Below are 24,750 nucleotides of genomic sequence, written 5' to 3'. Positions count from 1 at the left end.
TATGAGGAGTTGAAAGATTTTTTCTGTAAAAAGCCAGATAGTAAATATTTTAGCCTTTGGAGGCTTCGAAGTCACAACTACTTAGCTCTGTTGTTGTAGTGTCCTTGTAAGGTAAAAAGCAGCCATGGACACTGTGTAGCGAAACTGTTCAGGGAAACTTTATCTACAAAAACAAGTGGTGGGCCACATTTAGTGGGTAAGCCAAAATTGCCCACTCCTGTTCCATCTGAAAATGGTCACCACTAGATAGCTTGTAAGAAACCTAAAAGGTAAAGACTAAGAACAATGTTCTTCCAAGTGTGTTCTTTGTAGTACTCACAAGAGAGTCCTGGAGCCTCCCCAGCTTCCAGTTTGTCAGAATCCTTGGGGATGGGGAGAAGTGGAGCTGGAAATCTTTTGTGGTTTTGTTGCTGTTTGTTTTGAACAGATGAGTCTTACAAACTAAAATTTGAGAACTGCTGGCAAAGATGGCTGATGACATATAGCAGCAAACATTTACTACAACTCAAGGAAGTTGGTGGCAGGGGTGAAGGATGAGGGACTGAGGCTGCAGGTACACAGCTCAGTGAGAGGTGGGCTCCTAGAGACAGGACTGGGGCTTGTGAGGCTGAGTGCTGTACCAGGGCCAGCTGCAGAGCCCTGGCCTTGGGCCACCTGCGCCCTTATGAATTAAAAAAAAAAAAAAAAGAAAGAAAGAAAAGAAAAGATAAATAGAAATCCCTGTCCGCATAGAACTTAAAGTCTATTAAAGGAAACGGTAACAAAATAATTATTTTTTTTTAATATGATATATTAGATTGTGATAATGAGGGAGAAAAATGAAACCTAAAAGGAAAATGGGCATTATTGCCAAAGTTTTGGATAAGGTGGTCAGACATATAAGGTCATTATAGGAATTTTGGGCTTTACTCTGAGTGGAGGGTTTTAACAGTCTTATTCTGGCTGCTCTGTTGAGATTAGTCTATAGGAGGGAAGGGGGGAAATGGGGAGACTACAGGGAGATTGCTATGTTCTGGACTAAGGTAGTAAGAGTGGTGAGAAGTGGTTGGATTCCAGATATATTTTCAAGCTTGAGCCAACAGATACTGGTGATGGTTTGGATATGTGTTGTGAGAGAAAAAGACTACAAGGGTGACTACAAGGCTTTTGACCTACTCATATGGAAGAATGGAGTTGACATTTACTGATGTAAATCAAATTTCAAGAGGAGGTATGAGGGAGAATACTGAAACTTGATTTTGAACTTGTTAAGACTAAGATGGCTATTAGGAGATTCAGGAGATGTTGAGTAGGGAACAGAATATCAGTCTGCAGTTTTATGGTTCAGGCTTGGGCTAGAGTCATTTAGGAGTTATTAGCATGTGGATAATATTTAGAGCTCTGAGCCTGGAAGAGAACACCAAGATAGTATAGATGGAGACAAGAAGGTCTACAATGGAACTAGTGCACTCTAATGTCAAGAAGCCGGGGAGATGAGGAGGGAGCAGTGAAGAAAAATGAGAAGGAGAAGTCCAAGAGATGAGAAAACCAGGTAATGTGGTATCCTGGAAGCCACATGGAGAAAATGTTTCAAGGGGAGGAATATTCAGCTGTGCCAAATGCTACTGATAGTTTAAATTAGTTGAAGACTGACAATTGACCATTGAATTTTAACAAGGAGATAATTTGTGGCCTTGATAAGGCCAGTTTCAGTGTAGTGATGAGCATGAAAGCCTGATAAAAGTAGATTCAGGATAAAGTGGGAAGACAGAAAGGGGAGACAGCAAGTGTGCCCAACATTGAGTTTTGCTCTAAAGGGAAAGGAAGAGATGATGCTGTAGTTAGAGCGAGAAGTCGGGACGCCAAAGAAATGCTGCTGGGAGTGAAGTGTTGGCTGTTATAAACTGTTCATCCCTGCCGAGGAACAAAGAAAACAGCTCTGCTGGTGCCTGTGAGAAGAGCATATAGGCTATTGCGAGGTATCATCCATTACCCCCAGCAAGCTGGTGTAATCTTGAGTTGAAGATAGAATGCCAGGGAATAGACTAATCGGAGCAGTAGGATGCTTTTCAGAGAAAGTAAAATAGAATTAATTGTTTGCAGTGCTTGCAAATGTGAATGCTACCTGTTATCTGTCATTTTAATATTCTATAATAGATTGTAGATACTTTGGCATCAGTAAATATATTTTCCAGTTGAATTTGTCTTATCAGTTTTGTGTACATATATCTATATAAGGGTTGTACATAAAAATGTATATTTTAAATTGGAGATGGAGAAAAAACTTTGTGTAGTTTGAATTTTCTCATAGTGCTTACTTCTATAGATTTTAGCATTAGTCACATTAGTAAGCTCTAGTTTCAAAACAGAATTTCTGATGCATTAACAATTTCTGTAAAAACCTGTTGTGTAGAAAGACTATTTTAAATAGTTTAGACATGAATTGAGAATAGAGATTTTATGTTTATAAGTAAGTAACCAAGTGAATATGAGAGTATCATTTCATTTTTAAAGAAAGCAAATATATATATATAATTCGCCACTTGTATTAGAAGACCAAGGTTATAGGTCAGTTTGTTTAACAAACACTGTTATTGCTACTTGAGAATTTGAAAAGACTACTGCTTGATCAGTGGAAATGTCCCTACCATATTATCAGAAGAATAAGAACGAACTAGCTAATTTCTTTCCCCTTTCTTTCTTTCTTTCTTTCTTTCTTTCTTTCTTTCACAATGGTACATTAAGGTATATTAAAGTACCTCTCTCCTATACTGTCATGTGAAGCAAATTTACCTGTAAGTATGAATATAAAATAGGGGAAAGGAAGAAGGGAATCCTTTGGCATTCTTCAATGAAAAACTATGAGTGGTTTTGAAAAATGATTGCTTTAGCTTCTTTTTTGATGGAGTCAGTGTGATACTTTATCCTAAATTATAAATCCTAAATTTATATACATATAAATATGTATTTTCATACCCATAGTGTCATTTTTTAAATATACTAATATGGGTTGATCTGTCAGGGACTTTAGTTTGTAGCAGGAGGCAGTACAGAGCCAGATTTAGCTTATGTAGGACTCCAGCTACTTGCCTCACAGACACACACACACACACACATAAAAGTGTGTCTGTATGTATTTGTGAATATAAACTGATCTAAAACAAATTATTAAAGTTTTTTGAAAAATGTTGTCAAACTTTTATAGACCAGCAGACAGCATGGTCCCCTTTCAGAATCCAGAAGTCCATTGCCACACACCTCTAACATAGGTAATGAAGGGTTGAAAAATAGTCTCATCTTCTTGAAAAGGCCCATAATGTAAGTGAGCAATTTTTATGCTTAGAGTAAATCCATATTAAAAGAATCAACCTGCTTATAATTCTGTGCTGAATTGGATTAGCCTTGCCAAAATAGCATCTAGAAAACTGGATCTGGTAATACTTTACAGTTATTTTATATGAGTTATTTTAATTAAGTGTTGATGATGATAGAATATCTAAGATGTATGGGAGATAAGCTACATATTTATGCTTATCAGCAGAATGCGCTAGCACAAGTATGTCATTTTGTGAGCTAAATTAGTTTAATACTGGTTGGAATTAAAATGTGTTAATCAAGAGTATCTTATCCACTGGGGTGTCAGTAATGTCTGATGGAGGTTTTTATGGAAAACAGAAAAGAAACTAAACAAATTAAGATATATGAATTGTAAAGTAACTTTGACGAAATTCATTTGATGTATAATTTATGCTTCATTACTTTTCTACAGAAAACTCATGAAGCATCTCATGGAATTATAAGAATTGAAATATGTGAACACTTTTACTATATGAAAGATGGCTGTAGTGAAATACAGAAGTCACAACCCTAATGGTTATTCAAAATAATAATCTCAGTATTATTTATTTTTGATAGCTCATGACTTTAGGAAAGTTAGAATTAAGATAAAAATTTACTTCTGAGTCAGTTAAGTGTCAGACCCTTAATATTGGCTCAGGTCATAATCTCATGGTTCCTGAGATCCATGAGATCATGAGTTCCAGCCCCACGCTGGGCTCCCGTGCAGATGGTGAGGATCCTGCTTGGGATTCTTTCTCTTTCTGCCCCTTCCGTGCTCTCTCGCTCTCTCTCTCAAAAATAAATAAACTTTAAAAAAAAAGATAGAGATTTACTTGTAAGTAAAATATGGAATAGCAAAGTAGAGAAATCTACGTAGGAAAGTTGTATACAGTAAAGAGAACTAAATTAAAAAATAGACACAGAATGAGTAAAAAGTAATATTTAGTGTTTAAAAGAATGTTTATTCTTTGGATAAAATAGTATAGTGAACATGTTTTTTACTACCTTTCCAGAAGTATAAAAAATAATTATAACCTACTTTATTTATCATTTCTAAAAGTTTTGTTTCCGAGAAGTTTTTTCCTTGAAAGATTCTAGAATAATTTTCATGTCATAAAATTGTGTCTTATTCCCTTTGTCTGCTTAAAACAGTGCATTAAAAATAGAAGAAGAAAGATTAAATCTGTCTAAAGCCATATCTTCACAGGACCAAGTGAGCTACATATTTGGTCTTTATGTAATTAATATAATATTTTTTCTGTCTATATGTAACTTTGCGTCTTTTGTTATTGCCTAAAAATAGTGATAGAAGCAAATTACTCCTTGGCAAATAACCATTTTCTTACAGATTTTTGGACTAATGGTTATGTGCTAAAAACAATATGATATTAAGAAGGTAGAATGTTAAATGTTCTTACTCAAATGCTGAGCTTTTCCTTAGTGGGAAAAAAATCTGTATGCTTAACCATGTTGTTTCTGAGACCTGAGGATTATCACTCTTTGAATATATTTCAGTCTAGAAAGAGGAGGTAAGGTTCTCTGTATAAACACAGCACTGTATGAGACAGCTGAAAAATGAACTGCAAATGAATTGTTAGCAGTTCTCAAGGCTGGTCTGAGCTTCAGGAAAAGTTCAATTAAGTCACCACAGTTTTGTTCTGTTTTGTTTGTTTTGCCAAATCATATGTAAATTAACCTGATATCCTTTTATACCAAAAACTGGCAACTAAATACTGCTAGCCTATAAAACTAAGAAACATTATTTTTAACCCTGACACCCAGAAACAGTAAAAGAAACCTGAAAGTGATAGGAGGGAGTAAAAGGCCTTATTAGTCATCTAAATTATAAATTCTCTTAGATGTTAATAGGGATATTGTAATTATAATGTAGTATCTTGTTGAGGTCAACACTTTGCTCCTTACCTGTCCTCTGGAAAATATAAATTATCCTATTTAATCAAGCAGAATTCTCCCCTCTAATTTATAACTATGTTCTCACTAGACAAAGCAGATATACTGTGCTAATACTGTGGCTTACTGTTTACATTGTCAATAGATATTGTGTATTTAAAAAAATTTTTTAACGTTTATTTATTTTTAAGAGAGAGAGAGAGATAGAGAGCAGGGGAGGGGCAGAGAGAGAGGGAAACACAGAATGCAAAGCAGGCTCCAGGCTCTGAGCTGTCAGCACAGAGACCAATGTGGGGCTTGAACTCATGCACTGTGAGATCATGACCTGAGCCAAAGTTGGATGCTTAACCAACTGAGCCACCTAGGTGCCCCAATATTATCTATTTTTAACAAGACACATTGGTCAGGGGAGATTTTACACAAGGGAACAAAACTTTATTTTGTGCTGGTTTTTAGTCTTCCATCAATGTTGTTCATTCTTTTAGTCAATGAACCAGCTATGGAACCAACCAAATATTTACTGAATGCAGCTCTGTGCGTTCTCTCTTAGAATGTGCTAACTGCTTCCTTTCCTTTCTCATGAACCTCACTATAAGTTATCATATTATAATGAACAGTTTGATTCTAATGGTGATACGCTTCTAATCATTCCACATCCATTTATCACCATTCCCCACTCATCTTCTATTCCCTTTTGGCATGTGACTTAAAAACATTAATAAGTGCAGTCAAGACAACATATATTATCAAAACCCTACCAAAAGTATTTAAGAAAAGAGAGCTAGAGGTTACTAAATTTATTTTATTTCACTTGTTGCATTGCTTTTAGTTCAGTGAATCAAGAGCACATGCTAATTAGTGCTTTGTATGCAAATAAACTTACTTACCTGAAATACCACTGCCTTTTCAGCTTTTCCTGGTTGAGTGGTAACTAGCAAGGGTAAAGAATTCTGCATTAAGTGAATGGTAGCACCATTGCTGGGGGGCCAAGGAGAAAGTGCCAAGTCAGGCAGTTTATTTATGGTCACCCGGTTGTATGTGTACCTGCCTTCATTCTGTAAAGGTATTACTGGAACTGTTTTCTCTGTAAGAAAACTAAAATGGCAGGTAAAAAACTAGGTCTTTGGTTTTCTTTACAGAGTAAGGAGGCTGATCTAGTAAACTCTAAAAAGTACAACTTTGTGCTATAAAATGTGTCAAAAAGTTTCAAATAAAATTTGATAAGTCAGATTTTGTTATAATTGTACAATAGAAAGCTTATAAAACTTCCATTGAGTAATTTTGTGAAGAAGTCACTGTTTGAGTATTCATTTTTTAAATATTTTTAAGTTCATATTTTCTTAAACTTGGTAATTGTTTCTTTGTATTTTAAAAAGATACTATTTCTTTCAAAATTATAAGCAAATCTTACATGAATAATTTTGTCCTAAAAATTTTCAGTTATTTTATGTTAGATAAGTCCTGTAAAATTGTATGTTTTAGAACAATCTTCAGAAGAGCAATCTAACTTCCAGGTAGTATGAGGAAAGAGAAAGAGCTGGTTTCTTCTAATTCTTGTTCTAAATGTTACATTTGTCCATTCTAAAGAAATCAGTATTATCTTCCCTTTGTCACTGATTTTTTGTAAATTGTGGTTTGAAAATAAAATATAGTATACAGAAAAATTGTATAAAGAAAATAGTATGTAGTATATATAGTATATAAATGGTACACAGAGAATGCTTAAGTGGGATTTTAAAGACACTCATTTTTAATGATTTTAAATTTTCTTTATTATCAGTTTATTCTCAAAGACTAATATTTAAAGAGTTTCTAAAGCCATTCTGAAATATTTAAAATAAGATATAAGGTGATTTATGTATCAATTACACCTCAGTTTTAAGGATTCTTGTGAATACCAGTTTTATTTTATGGATTAATTTCCCTAGCATTAAGATAATGACTTGCTCTACTATGGTTTTGTGTTCTTTCCTCTGAAGTGGATTTCCTTCACACCAGGGCACACATTATACTACAGTGTACTGAATCCTCTATGATGATGGTGTGAACAAAGTGCTGAAGAAATAGAAGGAAAGTCTTGATTTTTAAACTGACCCTTGGGGGATTACTAGAAATTTACTTGACAGAGAAAGAATACATGGTAATCTCAAGAAGGAGAGAATATTCTGGTGTTGAAAAGTCATATGTATGTTTTCTAAAAACTATTAAAATATTAGAAAATATTATGGTGAGGGGTGCCTGGGTGGCTCAGTCGGTTAAACGTCCAACTTCGGCTCAGGTCATGATCTCACAGTTTGTGAGTTCGAGCACCATGTTGGGCTCTGTGCTGACAGCTCAGATTCTGTCTCTCTCTCTTTCTCTGCCCCTCCCCCACTCACACTCTGTCTCTCTCAAAAATAAACATTAAAAAAATTTTTTAAAGGAAATATTATACTAACAGATGGTAGTTGCACTTGTGAGCACAATATAATGTATAAACGTGTTGAATCACTATGTTGTACACCTGAAACTAATGTAACATTGTATGTCAACTATGCTCAAATACGCTTAAAACTATACTCAAAAAATAAACAAATATTTTTAAGTGTTTGTGCTGAGAGAGAGAGAGAAAGAGAGCACATGTGCACAAGCGAGGAGGGGCAGAGAGATAGGGGAGAGAGAATCCTAGGCAGACTCCATTCTGTCAGCACAGAGCTTATTGCTAGGTTCAGTTTCACAAACTGTGAGATCATGACCTGAGCCCAAATCACGAGTTGGACGCTTAACCAACTGAGCCACCCAGACACCCCTTACCGTATATATATTAAAAGAACTTAGGGCTTAAGTGGTTCTTATCTTAGCACCTGTAATTTCAGGACAGGTAAATAAAACAATTCCATTGGGGACACTTGGCACCTTCAGAGAAGCAAAGAATCAGACTGAGCAATCTAACTTCCAGGTAGTACGAGGAAAGAGAAAGAGCTGGTTTCTTCTAATTCTTAGGGAATTGTGATAGAGCACTAGGGTTTATGAAAGATCAAATAAGAGAGGCAGACTACCCTCCACTAGCAGAAAGGGCAAAGAATAAAGGAAAATCTCTCTTTTAGGGAAGCAGAAGTTTAAAATTCCATGAATAATTCTTGATATAATGGATAATAGTAATCCTTTAAGATTGAGTGACATTCATTCTGAAATAAATTCTGATTCTCAATGGTATGATCTTTACTTAGGGGAAATGAACTGGACACTTGGTTGGTATTTCTATTGGAGGGTTGTTTTTGTTTTGTTTTGGTTTTTTCCTCTTCTCTTAGTCAACAAATTTTATTGATTTTTTGGATTTGTGCATGCATGCTTTTATTCCTTTTACTTTGAGTTATTGCATTCTTTCTGGGAAGATAGCTGAAACATGTAGAAAGGAGAGTTTATGCCTTTATGGAAATGTAGTTTCCAAATGTCAGAATACTAACAATGGTACTCATTTTATCTTGTGTTATAAAGAACCTGACTGTGTGAGTTTTGCCTAATTTGGAAAACTTTTTAAAACATAGCCTTCACTTTGATTCACTCATAGCACTACATGTTCTATCAAGTAAGGATGATGTAATATGACTTCTGAGTGAAGGCACCAGATTGAAATACTATTTTTTGTGGGTTTTCACTGGTACTTGCCATTTGGTGAAGAGAACATTCTATTTCTTTAAATTAGTGGACTAATAGAGAAAACAGTTTTTCCAGAAAATTGTTTTCCTACTAATTATAATAGTAGAACCTTAAAAATTCTAATCAGAGAGCAGTGATCGTCATCTGCTTTGTTCACTCATATGTCCAACGACTTAGTCCATTACTGCCTTTGTAAGTATTTAATATATATTTGTTGAATAAAAGAATCACTAGTATACTTTTTAATTGATAAGTTGAGTTTTTTTTTATCCTTCCAATGGGCCTTTGATCGGAACCAAATGCATCCTTCTCTTTTGGAGTATTTTTTTTCTTTATGTTTTCCTTTTCTCTGGAAAGCATAGGAGTAAGTTTCTCCAGCTCCTTGATGAAGATGGTTTGTGAGTTGTGCCCATCCCACCCCTACACATTTCAAATATTTGTAGCTATTTGCAATATAGAAATCTATATACTTAAGGGTAATGCTGGAAATAACAGAATAATGGAGTTTTGTTTTTCTTTTTAATTTTCTATGGGACTTTAGAGATTATCTAGTCCAACTCTCTCATTTAAGATGGGGAAAATTAAAGGCCGAAGATTTTTTAGCTCAGGGCCCCTCTGCTAATTAGTGTTACTACAAAACTAGAACCCAGTCCCCTGACTCTCAAATGTTTTTTTTCACACACCTTATAAATAGCCTTTTGAAGGTGAAGACCTTTTCCATTTAAAATATTGATTCACCATCATGACATCTTCAAGCAAATATCTTAATGCCCAAACTATTAAAAAAAAAAAAAACTTTCTCCCCCAAGTAAAAGAGTATTTCATAGCCAAAAATTCTTTTCAAAAACCTGTTCTTCCCAGACTATTCATGCAGAGAGTACTAACATGTCTGTCAGTAGATATACTCTATAGTATCAGTAGGCAATCTCTTATATCAATAATTTAAACTTGTTTTCATATCTTGAATTGTATTTGCAAGGAAATTGGCTTCTGAATACTGGAGTACAAATATTATTACAATATTCTCAGTTGCTAATATGCAAACTCTGTGGGGTTCAGTTGCTGTGTCTCTGTCTCAACAAGCAGGCAAGTGAGGACCTGTGTGTTTAACTAGATAACTTAAGGTAAGGATCAATCTGAATATTAAAAGCTTATGTTATAACAGCACTAATTTGATATCAAAGGTACTCTACCCATAGCAGTCTTTGTATTTTAAGTAAAAGTAGTAGATTTTTATCTCAACTAGCTTTTTTGTCATTTTTGCTTTAAGTGGATTGTTATTGATTAGAATTTATAAATGGTTTTCTTTTCTTTTTTTCCAAAAACACCTGTAAATTTGAACTTGGAGGAGGAGGGCATGCATAAGAACTAAATTAACTAAAGAGAGAATCTTTTTCTCTCCCAATCTCATTCTGTAGAGATTTGTAGGTTCCTAGGTACCACATGCACTCCCTGTCCTCAGTAGTCTCTTGATGGGTCCTTACAGTCAGATAGGAGTGTTTGACAGTCCCATTAAAATACACTTTTTCATAGTACCATTGATGAGAGAAATTCCTCTTTTCAGATAGTCCATTAAATTAACACTATAACATCATTTTACATTTGGACCAATATGCAAATCTCAAATGCTCTATTTCAAGTAAGGTACATCTCAATTTTTTCCTCAGTATTTGATAGTTAGTAATATTTTTAACATAATTTCTACCTCGTATTCCATTTCAAAGTGAATGTAATAGACAGGAATCATCAGTAACCTATATTTATTTCTCCATGTCTCAAAAAGTAAATTGATAAACTTTGGATTCATGAGTATGTCATAAAACATCACTTTGTGAAAGAAAGGCAAACATTCCAAAACCAATGACACAATACTTAATTTCCTAGTTTTTAAAATTAGTCCAGAATTTAAAAGGCAGTTCCATAAATGAAATTGGGTGATTAGAAATATAGTAGAGGGTGTGTGAGTATTGGGATAAGCTTCTAGTTGGCAGTATAGTTAACTAACTAATTCAATTTAGAGTAGAGTTTAGAAAGGATTAAAGAGAAACAGCCTTTGGGGCGCCTGGGTGGCCCAGTCGGTTAAGCGGCCGACTTCGGCCCAGGTCATGATCTCGCGGTCCGTGAGTTCGAGCCCCGTGTTGGTCTCTGTGCTAACAGCTCAGAGCCTGGAGCCTGTTTCAGATTCTGTGTCTCCCTCTGACCCTCCCCCATTCATGCTTTGTCTCTCTCTGTCTCAAAAATAAATAAACGCTAAAAAAAAAAAAAAAAAAAAATTAAAAAGAGAAACAGCTTTGATCAAATATGTGAAAACTAACATTATTGAAATGTTAAAATTGGAATACCCACTTTGTCACCAGAGGTGACAATAATACCTGAATAAACCAATATTTCTGTCCATTTAAAATAATCTCCTGATTAACATAGAAGATTAAGATGTAAGAATATATGATAATTGTATGATTAACATATAAGAACACAGTAATAAAAAAAAAAACTGAATTGCTTGTTTAACTCTAAAGTTCCTCTTGTTGGACATTATTATTTCCAACAATTACTATTTCTTGTCAAAATTATCTAAAATAAAATCTTCCAAGAGATATTATAGAAGTAGTCTATACAGCATTAACTTGTTAGGATTTTATTTTTCAGATGCTGCTTTTTAAAATAACCTGCTTTTATTTTATTTTTTTTCAATATGTGAAGTTTATTGTCAAATTGGTTTCCATACAACACCCAGTGCTCATCCCAAGAGGTGCCCTCCTCAATACCCATCGCCCACCCTCTCCTCCCTCCCACCCCCCATCAACCCTCAGTTTGTTCTCAGTTTTTAGGAGTCTCTTACGCTTTGGCTCTCTTCCACTCTAACCTCTTTTTTTTTTTTCCTTCCCCTCCCCCATGGGTTTCTGTTAAGTTTCTCGGGATCCACATAAGAGTGAAACCATATGGTATCTGTCTTTCTCTGTATGGCTTATTTCACTTAGCATCACACTCTCCAGTTCCATCCACGTTGCTACAAAGGGCCATATTTCGTTCTTTCTCATTGCCACGTAGTATTCCATTGTGTATGTAAACCACAATTTCTTTATCCATTCATCAGTTGATGGACATTTAGGCTCTTTCCATAATTTGGCTATTGTTGAGAGTGCTGCTATAAACATTGGGGTACAAATGCCCCTATGCATCAGTACTCCTGTATCCCTTGGGTAAATTCCTAGCAGTGCTATTGCTGGGTCATAGGGTAGGTCTTAAAATAACCCTGCTTTTAAAATGTAGCCAAGAACTGCAGGTTCAGTTTCTAAAATGTTTATAGAAAATACATTATAAATGTGGAATTTAATTATGTAAAATACTAAAGATTTGGCTTGCCCAAGCTTTTGTTAAATTGATCCTTAATTTATATTACTTCATTCTTAATATATTATTTCATGATATGCAACCATTTAGAGTGGATAATTTACTTATGTTACATGAAGTAATAATCTTGAATTTAAATAAATTATATAGTGTGATGTAAGTAGACAAAATTATAGAATTTTTCTATAGAAATGAAATTTTGAATAATTTTAGGAATACACTGAAAAATTTGATACACATAAACTTTGAAAAATTTGGTGCCCATATCTGAGTGATCAAAAATATTCATCCACTCATTGTTGGAATGATATTTTTAGGATATTTTTCAGACATTTTTTGAACTGGATGGAGTCAACATATCTTAGCAGAATCTGATTTATCTAACAAGATAAACTGCCTTGAGTTTTAATATAAGACCATTTTTTTCTTTCTTTTAAATACACAGCTCATAATCTGCTAAGCTTAAAATATGCAAATAAATTATTTCAACTTTAAAATTTATAATCTATTTTGAATTATAACAAACACTTGAGAAAGCAGAGGCAAAGCTCTTTTTAACCACAAAGGACATATGAAAAAGAAATTTCTTTACCATTTTAAAAAGCCACCAAAAAAAAAAAAAACGGTAAAAAATTTGGCAACTTTAAAATTATTAAAGGAAATTGATAACCAAACTGGATAATTCAGTCCAAACTATATGTTCAGAACCCAATTTACATAATGATATAGCCAATAAGCCTGTTCCTGAAGTCTTTGCTAAGATTCAGTTGCCTAAATCTCCTAATCTTTTTTTGCCAATTAAATGTCATTATCTTAATAAAATTCACATTAAAAAAATTTTTTTGCTTTAGTCATCTTTTTTTAATGTTTATTTCTGAGAGAAAGGGAGAGCGTTAGTGGAGCAGAGGCAGAGAGAGAGGGAGACAGAGGCTTGGAATCAGACTTTGCGCTGAAAGCAGAGAGGGCCTCATAGGGGCTCGAACTCATAAATCATGAGGTCATGACCTGAGCCGAAATCAAGAGTAGGACACCTAACTGACCAAGCCGCCCAGGAGCCCCAGCTTTACTCATCTTTGATGTTTTTTTGTTTTTGTTTTTGTTTTTTTTTTTAAGTTTATTTATTTTTGAGACAGAGACAGAGCATGAATGGGGGAGGGTCAGAGAGAGAGGGAGACACAGAATCTGAAGCAGGCTCCAGGCTCTGAGCTGTAAGCACAGAGCCCGATGTGGGGCTCGAACTCACAGACCGTGAGATCATGACCTGAGCTGAAGTCGGAAGCTCAACCGACTGAGCCACCCAGGCGTCCCTCATCTTTGATGTTTTTATATTTTCTTTGGGAAATGTTCTAGATATTCTACAAAATAAAAAAACAGGACAGTAATTTTTCTTAAAAGAGTTTATTCTACTGAAAGCAGCCACATAGGGAAATAAGTTGACTTATGTTTTGTGTAATTCTCAAATTCTTTAAAACAGTTTATTTTCAGATCTCTATTTTACATTGTGTCATTTATGTTTTGTTTTATTTATTTATTTGTTTTACTTCAATAGCCTTTTATGTCACCTCGGTACCCTGGAGGTCCAAGGCCCCCATTGAGGATACCTAACCAGGTAAGATTCGTGTGCTACTTAAGTTTCTGAGTTTTGTTGTTGTTGTTATTGTTATTGTTTTTAAGATTCAATAAAGATCTTGAAAATTTCGTGAATATTTCTTACCTATAAAAACATTAAATTATTCTTTCTCTATCCAATTTAATGCTACTTCTAGTAACATATAATCTATTTCAAAAATTGGCAAACTACTGTCCATATGTTGACTGACTGTTTTTGTAAATAAAGTTTTATTGAAAAATAGCCATGCTCTTTCATTCATGTATTGTCTGTGACTTCCTTTACACTGCAGTAACAGATTTTTAAGTGGTCAGATATTTACTATCTGGATCTTTACAGAAAAAAAGTTTGTTGAACCTTGGAGTCTACTCTATACCCTGAACTTAATTGTATATGTATGTGTGTGTGTGTGTGTGTATGTAATTTTGGTAAATGCTAAATACCTTTATTTAAAGATGGTAATAAAATTTTCTATAGAATGAACATACTTTGGTTTATTTTTGTATAATATGCTCTCAACATCATGGTTGCAATACATCAGTTTTGCCCAAATATAGTGATCTCAGGTATATAAATACCTACTTTCTGGAAGGGTTAGATCTATTAATAAATAAATTGTTAGCAATAGATCTTCCAACTTTTTTTACCTACTAGAGCTCTGCGATTTCATAAGCTTTTATCCTTACATAGTTCTTTTATCAATACCGTAAATACTTATTTGCTAAAGAGAATAATGCACAGTTTTTACTTGAAAGGAGTTTATAGTTTAGTTTCAGGATACAGAACATGTGCATTTACATAACACAAGAAGAAATTAAATGCCTAATTTTATGGAATAGTTATGTCAAGATAATTGTTTTGTTACTTTCTTTAATTCTGTTATTGTATACCTCAGCATTTTCCGCAATCTAAAGTAAACCCTGTTATTCCAGAAAATTCTTTTTCATTCTTACTCTCTTTCTGTCTCCACTTCCTTTCTGACCAAAAATACAACAAAGTTGTGCTTACTAACATATTTCATAGCAACAAATTTCTGCTTCTCCTCTACTAACTCTTACTGAAATTATGCTGTGTCCTTGAAGTGTCCCAGTTTGCTGTTTTTTTTCTGCTTTTAGTGCACAGCAAGGAGTGCCAGCACCCACATCCACCCCCGAGGGAGAACTTGAAGCAGGCAGTGGTGCTGGATGATCTCATGGTTATAGTGCTGGGAGGCCTCACATTAGCAGCTGGAGGAGTTTTTTCCTTCAGACTGAATCTGCATTCAGTACATAGGGCCAGGGAAACACGGCATGAAATAGGAAAAGGAAGTGCACAGATGCCAAGTGTTCTAACATATGGAGATTTTATTTTCTCTGTGGGTGAACCTATGTATATTGACAGTCAAATCCCCTTATATAGGTGCCCGAATCTTTTAAATTTCCTTCTAAAGGATGGAAAGTTGTATCTTTCATTGGGGTCTTCATAATGTTTCAGACATCCCATCCATAGCTTTGTATGTTATATAGATCTAAGAGGTTCCTGAAAATGTGAATTAGGGAAACGTGAATTTCTTGTACCAAATATGTTATCAGAAATTTTGACTTCATATATTCTGTATCAATGATGAAATTCTTAAGGGATTATTGCTTTCGCATCCATTTGACATTGTTGAAATGCCTGCCATGTCTAACATACAATGCTAGGTTCCATATGTACAGAGACTTATATAATGAAAAACATACTTTGTGAAAGAGGAATAAGTTGTGGAATTGTAAACCTAGACTGAATTTGTTTTTAAGAACAAGTATAGAATGCTTTTGGATTTATTAAAATGTTTTAAAAATTTAAAGATAATAAAGAATTATCATACAGGCTCTTTTTCCTCAAGAATCTTAAAGTCTTTACCTAAGTGTTTTTTAAAATAATTGTACTCATATCTGAGTGGCTCTTTTTTGTCTACTCATCCCCCCCCCACATTTATATAGTTAAACTTTATTAATTCAAACATCTGTCTTCCAAATTTATAATTTTACATTTATACTATTTTAAAAAGAATTTTCTGAGCAAATTAATTGTGTTAATAGTGTAAACATAATGTTTTACAAAATGTTGAACCTAGTTAGGAGCATGACCTTTCCAAGCAACAGAATGTTTCTTCAATTTCTTTACATAGTCATTAACATAGAATCAGAAAAACCATATTTGGTGATTAATTGGAATGTTGCATATAAAAACAACACAAATATGTTTTTTATTTCATCTTCATTTAAAATGATCATAAACTAATTAAAATTTGTTTTATTGATAGATTATATCTAAGAAAATAAAAAGTGAAATACTCTTCAATGGTGTTGGCTAGTCATTTTGAATATGTAAAAGATATTCCTTTAATAAACAGATTCTTCAGAATATATAACTTCTAATGATTAGACTGTAGATTTTTTTTAAGATTTTATTTTTAAGCAATCTCTACACCTAACACGGGCCTCAAACCCACAAGCCCAAGATCAAGAGTCACACACCCCACCAAATGAGCCAGCCAGGTGCCTCTAGACTGTAGATTTTCACTTGAATTCTCCTAAGATGGTTTTAATGGTTCTCAAGTAACTTCACAACGGTTTATACTGTATATATATTTATAGCACAGGGTATTTGGAACTTGTTATAACATCACTCTGCCAAAAGAAAAAAAAAATACAAGAAGGGGTAATGGTCTCTAAAATGATGGAAGAAAAGTGGGGCACCTGGTGGCTCAGTTGGTTAAGTGTCTAACTCTTGGTTTTGGCTCATGTCATGATCTTGCGGTTCATGAGTTCGAGCCCCTCATTAGACTCTGCACTGGCAGTGTGGACCCTGCTTGGTGTTCTGTCTCTTTTCCTCTCTAGCTGCCTCTCCCCTGCTCACTCTCTGGCTCTCTCAAACAAATAAACTTTAAGAAAAATTTTTTAAATAATAATAATAAAATGATGGTAGAAAAGTAAAATGATAAGCACATTCGATGTTGTAAAGAATAAATACATATTAAAACATATGAAACATAGAAATTAAGTCCAAAAGTATATTTGACTATACAGTTTTACATTGGAATTGGTTCAACCATCAGAAGAGATCATTGGTGTTGAAGCATCTGTAACCTGGAATAGAACAAGTCTTTATCCTTCTCTTAGGTAAAACATTTAACCAGAAAAATTCACAATGTTTATTGAACACTGTGCTGAGGAAACCAAGGCAGCCAGAATACAGAGACTGTTTATGAGTGATACCGAGCATAAACTATTGATTTATTGATCCTATAGAATTTTGAGTTTATACTCTATTTTTGACCATTCCTGAAACTCTGTAAACAGGTATGTGACATAGTTAATGCTGTTGACCATTTTATATTCCAAAGCTGATTTGGTATTCTAAAAACACAGTGCATCTGACTATTTATTCTACTGAAAGTGTCAAAGATATTTCTCCATTAGCAGATGAATAGTTAAATTATGGTATATCCAAATGGTAAAATAATATGCAGCTATTAAAAAGCATATTATAGAATTACATTTATTGATATGATAAAATGTTAATGATCTATTACCAACTGTAAAGAAGGCATAAAGGTCATGTAGTATATCACCTTTTCTTTATCACTATACAAACTCAGTTTCCCCCACTCATCACACACAGACACATACACACACACACACACACACACACACACACACACACACACATATTTGTCAAAGATTATCAAGATATGTCCTTTATTTCTGGATAGTAGAATTATGAGTGCTTTCTTTGTTTATTTCTGCATATTTTTATTTAAACAAATTTTTTTAATATTTATTTCTTTTTGAGAGAGAGAGAGAGACAGAGAGTGAACGGGGAAGGGGCAAAGGGAGACAGACAGAAACTAAAGCAGGCTCCAGGCTCTGAGCTGTCCACACAGAGCCCAACATGGGAGTTGAACTCACAGACTGCAAGATCATGACCTGAGCTGAAGTCAGATGCTTAACTGACTGAGCCACCCAGGTGCCCCTATTTCTTCATTTTTAAAGTTTGCATTGAAAAAGTATTTCATTTGTGATTAGAAGATATTACTAGTTAATTTTGTACATAGATAAAAGTATAGATGTTTTATTCTTTTAGTTATTCAATACATAAGATTATTCTCCATTAATATTGAATATATAGTTCTTACATGATGAAAAGAAAAACATAATATATGCTAAGGATAGGCAAATCTATAAAAAAAAAGACTTTTCTTCATCACTTTTCATAGAGAAACTATCAACAGGCATTTGAACAGAAAAAAATTGTTGGGATGTTTTCTCAGATACTGAAAATAAATTTTACGTTTCCTGTATAACAAGGTATCTATATTTTAAAATGCACTTTATGTTCTATTTTCAGGATAAATGCCATTTAGCATGGCTTTTTCCAATAGTTTTGTCTTGGTAAAATTTTCCATATACAAAATCCTACTTTTGTTTAATGATATTAGTGTAAGAACATAAGAAAGACCTCAGCTGCATAAGGCAAAGTATGTTCTACCTTGAGTAAATAATAGTAGTCTTCTAGCTGCAATTGTAAGGATGGCCATAGTAAATCTTTAGCTATAAAAATTAAATGTTGCACCTGTATAATATAAATCAGTGATTAATAAAGTATACTTTTTTTGGCCAGTTCAAAATATTCCTTTCTGTCATTGAGATCTTATTTCTTTGTTGCTATGATAATTACACTATTAATGTATTTAAATTATTATTTGAAATCCATTGAAACACATTTAAAAACCTATTTTCCTTATAACTTAGAATTATGAGTGTATCCTGAGATATATACCCTTTCCAATTCCTATCTTTGTAAGACACAGGAAATTAACAAATTTAAAATGTCTGGAACAAAATAAACTTCATTCTCCTTCCCAAACCAAGAAAACTTTACATAGCAAATGCTGTGCAGTCTTACTCAATTTATGTTACAGGTATATAGAGCTTTTTGGTATAATAATTACTTCTTTTGCCAAAACATCTTATTATCTTATAACATTTTTATCACAGATACTCCCTTTTTAGACATAAACCAATACAAAAAGTGCATTGCCATGTATTTGATTGGAAACTTCTTTGGACTATATGACATCTCTCAGAAATATTCAGGGGCACCTGGGTGGCTCAGTCATTTAAGCACCCGACTTTTTTTTTTTTTTTATTTTTTTTAATGTTTATTTGTTTGGTGAGAGAGAGAGAGAGCATGAACAGGGGAGGGGCAGAGAGAGGGAGACACAGAATCTGAAGCAGGCTCCAGGCTCTGAGCTGTCGGCACAGAGCCCGACATGGGGCTCGAACTCACGAACCATGAGATCATGACATGAGCCAAAGTTGGACACCCAACTGACTGAGCTGCCCAGGAGCCCCTAAGTGCCTGACTTGATTTTGGCTCAGGTCACAATCTCAGGATTGGTGAGATCGAGCCTGGCGTCAGGCTTTGCACTGACAGCTTGCAGCCTGCTGGGGTTTCTCTCTCTCTCCCTCTCTCTCTGCCCCTCCCCTGTTCTCTCTCTCTCTCAAAAGAAATAAACATTAAAAAAGATTCAGTCATTCAACAGATATTCGTTTAGGTTTAGTATGTGCCAGACACCATTTGACTTGTGGGCAAACATCAACAAACTAATGAGAATCCCTCTTATTGTGGAGTTGGCATCCTAATGCAGTGCTGCCCAATGGAACTTTTTGAAACTTTATTAATTTTAATTTAACTGGCTGCATGTGGCAAAGGGCTGTATATTGGATAGTGTATTTGCAGTGGTTAATACATAGAAAAAAGAGGGCACCTACATATCTCCAACTGATTTTGGCTCAAGTTGTAGGATCAAGCCCCACACTGAGCATGGAGATTCTCTATGTCTCTTGAGATTCTCTCTGTCTCTCTCTGTGCCCCTCTCTCCTACTTTCATGCACTCTATTTTTTCTCATTTATTTATTTATTTTGAGAGACAGAGTGAGCAGGGGAGGGCCAGGGAGAGAGAGACAGAATCCTTAGCAGGCTCTGCACTGCCAGGGTGGAGCGTGAGATGGGGCTCAAAGCCACAAACCATGAGATCATGACCTGAGCCGAAGCCAGATGCTTAACCAACTGAGGCACCCAGGTGCCCCATGAATTGTGCTTTGAAGACGAATATCTTTCTATACTGAATGTAACATTTCTGTATTTTGATATCTTTTCTACTGATAGTGCCTTTTTCCAGGAAAAAAAAAATGACCGTGGTGTTGTTGAAAGGACCTCAGTTGTGTCAATCATCTTAGGTCCAAATGCCACCAATGCCCAGAAACGCATGACTTCGAGCGAGTCATTTAACCTTTATGGGTCTTAATTTTCTTAGCAGTAAAATGAGAATAGACTCAAGTATTTTTAAAATCCTTTTTACTTTTAAACTTTCTTAATTATATGATTTTACTTCATTTCATATAATTGAGGGGGCCTATTAAAAATGTTGTAGTTCAAAATTATTAAGTAAATTATATCATAAAAGCCTTGATAAATTCACCGTTTTTAAAATCATCAGTGAGCATCTAGTCTCTATGAGTAGACAGTATATGTAATGATATTCAAGGAAATATGTACCAGAATCTTAAGTTCCTTGTGGGGTTTACCACTGGAATCATGTAATGAATCCTTTGTAAACTAATTTTTTTATGAAGCAAGAAATTCTTCCATTTAATTGTTTCTATTTAAGTGAAATTTCGTATTATTTCATTTATTTTAAATCCTAGGAGTTAAGGCCTATATTTAGAACTTTTGGAGTATGTTGACCTGATTTGAAGCCTTGGCTCTGCTACTTAACAGTAGTATAACCATCAACAAATTAACAAATTATTTACGCATAGTGGTGCTCCCTTATCTATAAAGGATATCTTCCAAGATCCCCAGTAGATGCGTGAGAACCACGGATAGTACCTAATTGTTTATATACTATGATTTCTTCCTATGCAAACATACCTATGATAAAGTTTAATTTATAAATTAAGTAGAGTTGTATAACAACAACAATAATAAAATGTAACAGTATAAAAATGGTAAAAGTTTTATGCATGTGGTACACTCTCTCAAAATATCTTATTGTACTGTACTCACTTTTTTTATGATGATATGAGATGATCACATGCCTACATGATGAGATGATGTGAGGTGAATGATGTGGTCACTGTGGCATAGCTTTTAGGCTGCTCTTCTGTTTCAGGACCAAGGTAGACCATGGTAACTAAAACTACAGAAAGTGAAACCATAGATAAGGGAAGACTCCTGTATTAAATCTGTTTCTTCTCATCAGGAAGGATTAATAATAATAACTTCATGAGATGTTGTAAGCATTGAGTTAAATAATAAATATAAAGAACCACAAGTGTATATTATTATTGATACTGTTTGTTATTATTAAGCATCCTTATCATTAGTGTTATTTTCTCTATCAGAGTGAAGATCTTTTATAGAACAAAGACTGTGTGCCAAAATTTGTGACTAGTTAAACAAGTCCTAATAGAATGTAATTAGCATGGTAGAAAATATGAAAATAATATCAACCCCAAAATGTATAAATTTATTTTTCCTGATATTAAAGTTTTAAGAAATGTAACAATTATGGTCTTGTTTATACCCAAAACCATCATCTGGTAATCCCAGGACTGATAAAAATCTTTTAAAAGTTAGAAATCTGACTTAACAAAAGACAAACACTGATGACTAAAGAGTTAAATTTAGGAAAAGGACACTCATTTTGAAAGACAACTTGATATTGATCGAAATTATCTGTATTTTTAAATGATGAATAGAAACTAAAAGACTTGTCAACTATTCTGATATTCTAAGATAAACAACAAAAAGTAAAATTTTGAAGAAAATGGTTTCCAGAGCTAAAACATGATGCCTTTAATGAGATTTAGAAATTCAGAAATCAAAGTCCAGAGTATAACCATTTGGGGACCTAAAAAAAAGCAAGAATTCCAGACTCACAATTGAAGATAATGCTAATTAGTCACATATTTTCAGTGTTCCAAATTCATTTTTTACATAACTTTTGACAGTGTTGACTACTTCTGCCTTTTTAAAACTTACCTTGTGCATTCTGGAATTTTGGTCTTAGTCCACTTTCTAATTTCATACCTATTCAGTTTCAGTTTTCTTTCCTACCTCTCCTTGGTATTTTTTTTTAATTTTTTAAATGTTTATTTTTGAGAGGGAGAGACAGAGAGACAAAGTGTGAATGGGGGAGGGGCAGAGAGAGAGGGAGACACAGAATCTGAAGCAGGTTCCAGGCCCTGAGCTGTCAGCACAGAGCCCAATGCGGGGCTTGAACTTATCAGCCATGAGATCATGACCTGAGTTGAAGTGGGATGCTTAACCAATTGAGCCATCCAGGCCTCCCTCTCCTTAGTATTTTTAAAGAATTATATTGTTGATCTTTTTTCTTCTCTTTGAAATCAGTTTCATTCTTAGGATTTTATCACTGATGATTCCTAAAATTGCCCAATCTAAACTTTATTTCTTTTAGTCCTTCAGTAAATACTTCTCTGAACCAGAAGGCACAAATAGGTTCTACACTTCCTCAGAGTTTACAGTCTTTTGGAGATACAGAAAGAAAAATGAGCCATGATTGTATTTAAGTTCTATGAAAGTAAAGTATAAAATCCTATAAAGGCACATAAGGGGCGCCTGGGTGGCTCAGTCAGTTAAATGTCCAATTCTTGATTTCAGCTCAGGTCATGATCTCATGGTTTGTGGGTTCGAAACCCACATCAGGCTTTGAGCTGCCAGAGCGGAGCCTACTTGGAATTCTCTCTCTCCCTGTCTCTGTCCCTGTCTCTCACTCTCTCAAAAATAAATAAACATTAAAAAAAAATTTTTTTACGCATATAACAAGCCCTTACCTCCCCCGTATGCTAAGACATTCAGGGAGGAAGGAAGGAGTGGCCCAGAGGTGACAAAAAAAGAAATGGTTGTTATAGTTGGGAGATCTGTTATACTGAGCAAATAAATACTTTGAGCAAAAAAAAAAAAAAAAAAAAAAAAAAAAAAAAAAAAAAAAGATATTGAAGACAATGAAAGCCTGGTTTCCCACTGTTAGAGAAAACATTTGAACATAAAAATGAAGAAGATTAAATATAATCCTGAGGTTTTACATTGGAATTGGAGCTGTTGACTTGGTGTTGGAGAATATGAATTTATGGTATGTGTGTACCACATACACACAGATATGGAGTTAGAGATGTATATATGTGTGCATATAAATGTGTGTACATACACACATAGATTTTTGAGTGCAGCATCTATTGGCAGAGCCAAAAGGCAATGTACCAAAGTTACAACGAGCACTCTGAGATCTCAGATCTTGATGTCTACATGTTGTCCTCCACTAGAAAGAATCAGGGCCCTGGGCCCTTTGAAGTAAGGTCTGATTTCAGAGCTATGCTAGAAAAAATATGAGATGAACTTGAACCATCTTGTGCCAGGAAGAAAATGCTCAAAATATGATGAGGTTGTGTCAAAAGATCACCAGAGCCATCTTGAATATTTGAACACTGGGCAAATCTTGAATATTAACATAAGTGATGATAGTAATATATTACAACCACTGAGTAAAATAGGAAGAAAAAGAAAAGAAAGAAAGAAAGAAAGAAAGAAAGAAAGAAAGAAAGAGAAAGAAAAGAAAGAGCTGTTCCTTACAGTATATGCCAATTAAACAGCATAGAAAGAATGATAGACATGGAATATCTCCATTTGGCAACTATCCTAGTACTTAGGAGTTGTCAGTGGATGCTGGTGGGTTGATAAACTATTGATGATGAATGGGATGCTGACAATCTTGGAATAGCTCTAACACTAAAATTAATCAATTACAAAGAGTAAAAGTAATGACCTTATGGTGTACAAACCTGGGAGACACTGACAAGATTAGATGAGAAAGGTTAACATCCCAGTAATGGGATGAGTAAGCATGATGTGCCTCTGATGAGTTTCACTGAGAAGAGCACAGCATCATTGCTGCAGTATTCCTTTTAAGAAAATAGGACCAAAGTCTGGAGCATGAAGAGGCATCAGAAGATCATCCCATAGAATTTAAGATCCATTCTCTAGAACTGTTAACATGACAGAGACTAAGGAATAATTCTTGCTTGGGAGAGGGTGAAGAAATATGACAGTTAAATGCAACATGTGGTCCATGAGATCCTGGCCACAGAAAGTAAAAAGGAACATTGCTGAGACAAATGGCAAAATTTGATTGAGATCTGTGGCTTGGATGGTAGTGTTATATCAATGTGGATTTCCTGTCTTGGAAAGTTGTGTTATGGTTATGTACAGAAATATCCTTGTTTAGAGAACTATACTCAGCAGTTCTTAGAGGTGATGAGGCATAATGTCTGTAGCTTACTCTCAACACAGTTCTGAAAAAGAGTGAGGATAACAAGTGTATAGAGAGAAAGAGAAAGGGTGATGGGGCAGTTGTGGGGAAATGTTAACAGTTGGGCAATTGGTGTCAGAATATATGGGAATCCTTTGTACTGTTTCTGTAAATTTGAAAATTAAAAAAATACATATACGTTATCTTAAAGCAAATGGAGAACTTATACCATGATGGGGTTAAATGGAAGAATTTTGTTAGGAAGTGATCCCTAAACTGAGATCTGAAATATGTCAGCAAGGGTCACCCTTTATTGAGCTTCTTGAGAAGAGAAGATTGTTTCGTTTTAGTTTACTTTTGTTTTGTTTTTAATGGTTGGCATTTAGGTATTATTGATTAAATGCATGAATTGAAAAAAACTGAAGGAAGTTTTCTATGGCTGGAAGTTAGCAAGTGTGGTAGTGGCAAGAAATTAGGCTAGTAAGGTAAGCAGAGAACAGGGTATATGGTAGCATATATATTCGGTACGCTTGTAAGAAAATAAAATTGAAAGAATTTC

At 34.4% G+C, this 24,750-nt stretch overlaps 1 protein-coding gene across 3 annotated transcripts in view; it reads left to right on the top strand.

The window, feature by feature from the left end:
- SSBP2 (single stranded DNA binding protein 2) overlaps window positions 1-24,750 on the top strand; it is a 316,598-nt gene that overhangs the window by 231,504 nt on the left and 60,344 nt on the right. For all 3 annotated transcript variants that reach the window (XM_042942559.1, XM_042942541.1, XM_042942550.1), the window contains one exon: window positions 13,772-13,831. In XM_042942559.1, the coding sequence (XP_042798493.1) occupies window positions 13,772-13,831 (60 nt within the window). The remainder of the gene's footprint in view (window positions 1-13,771; window positions 13,832-24,750) is intronic.

Source organism: Panthera leo, chromosome A1 (genome assembly GCF_018350215.1).
Source record: "Panthera leo isolate Ple1 chromosome A1, P.leo_Ple1_pat1.1, whole genome shotgun sequence".
Classification (NCBI taxonomy): domain Eukaryota; kingdom Metazoa; phylum Chordata; class Mammalia; order Carnivora; family Felidae; genus Panthera; species Panthera leo.
Note: the sequence above shows the minus strand (reverse complement) of the source record. Positions and strands in the feature narration are given on the sequence as shown.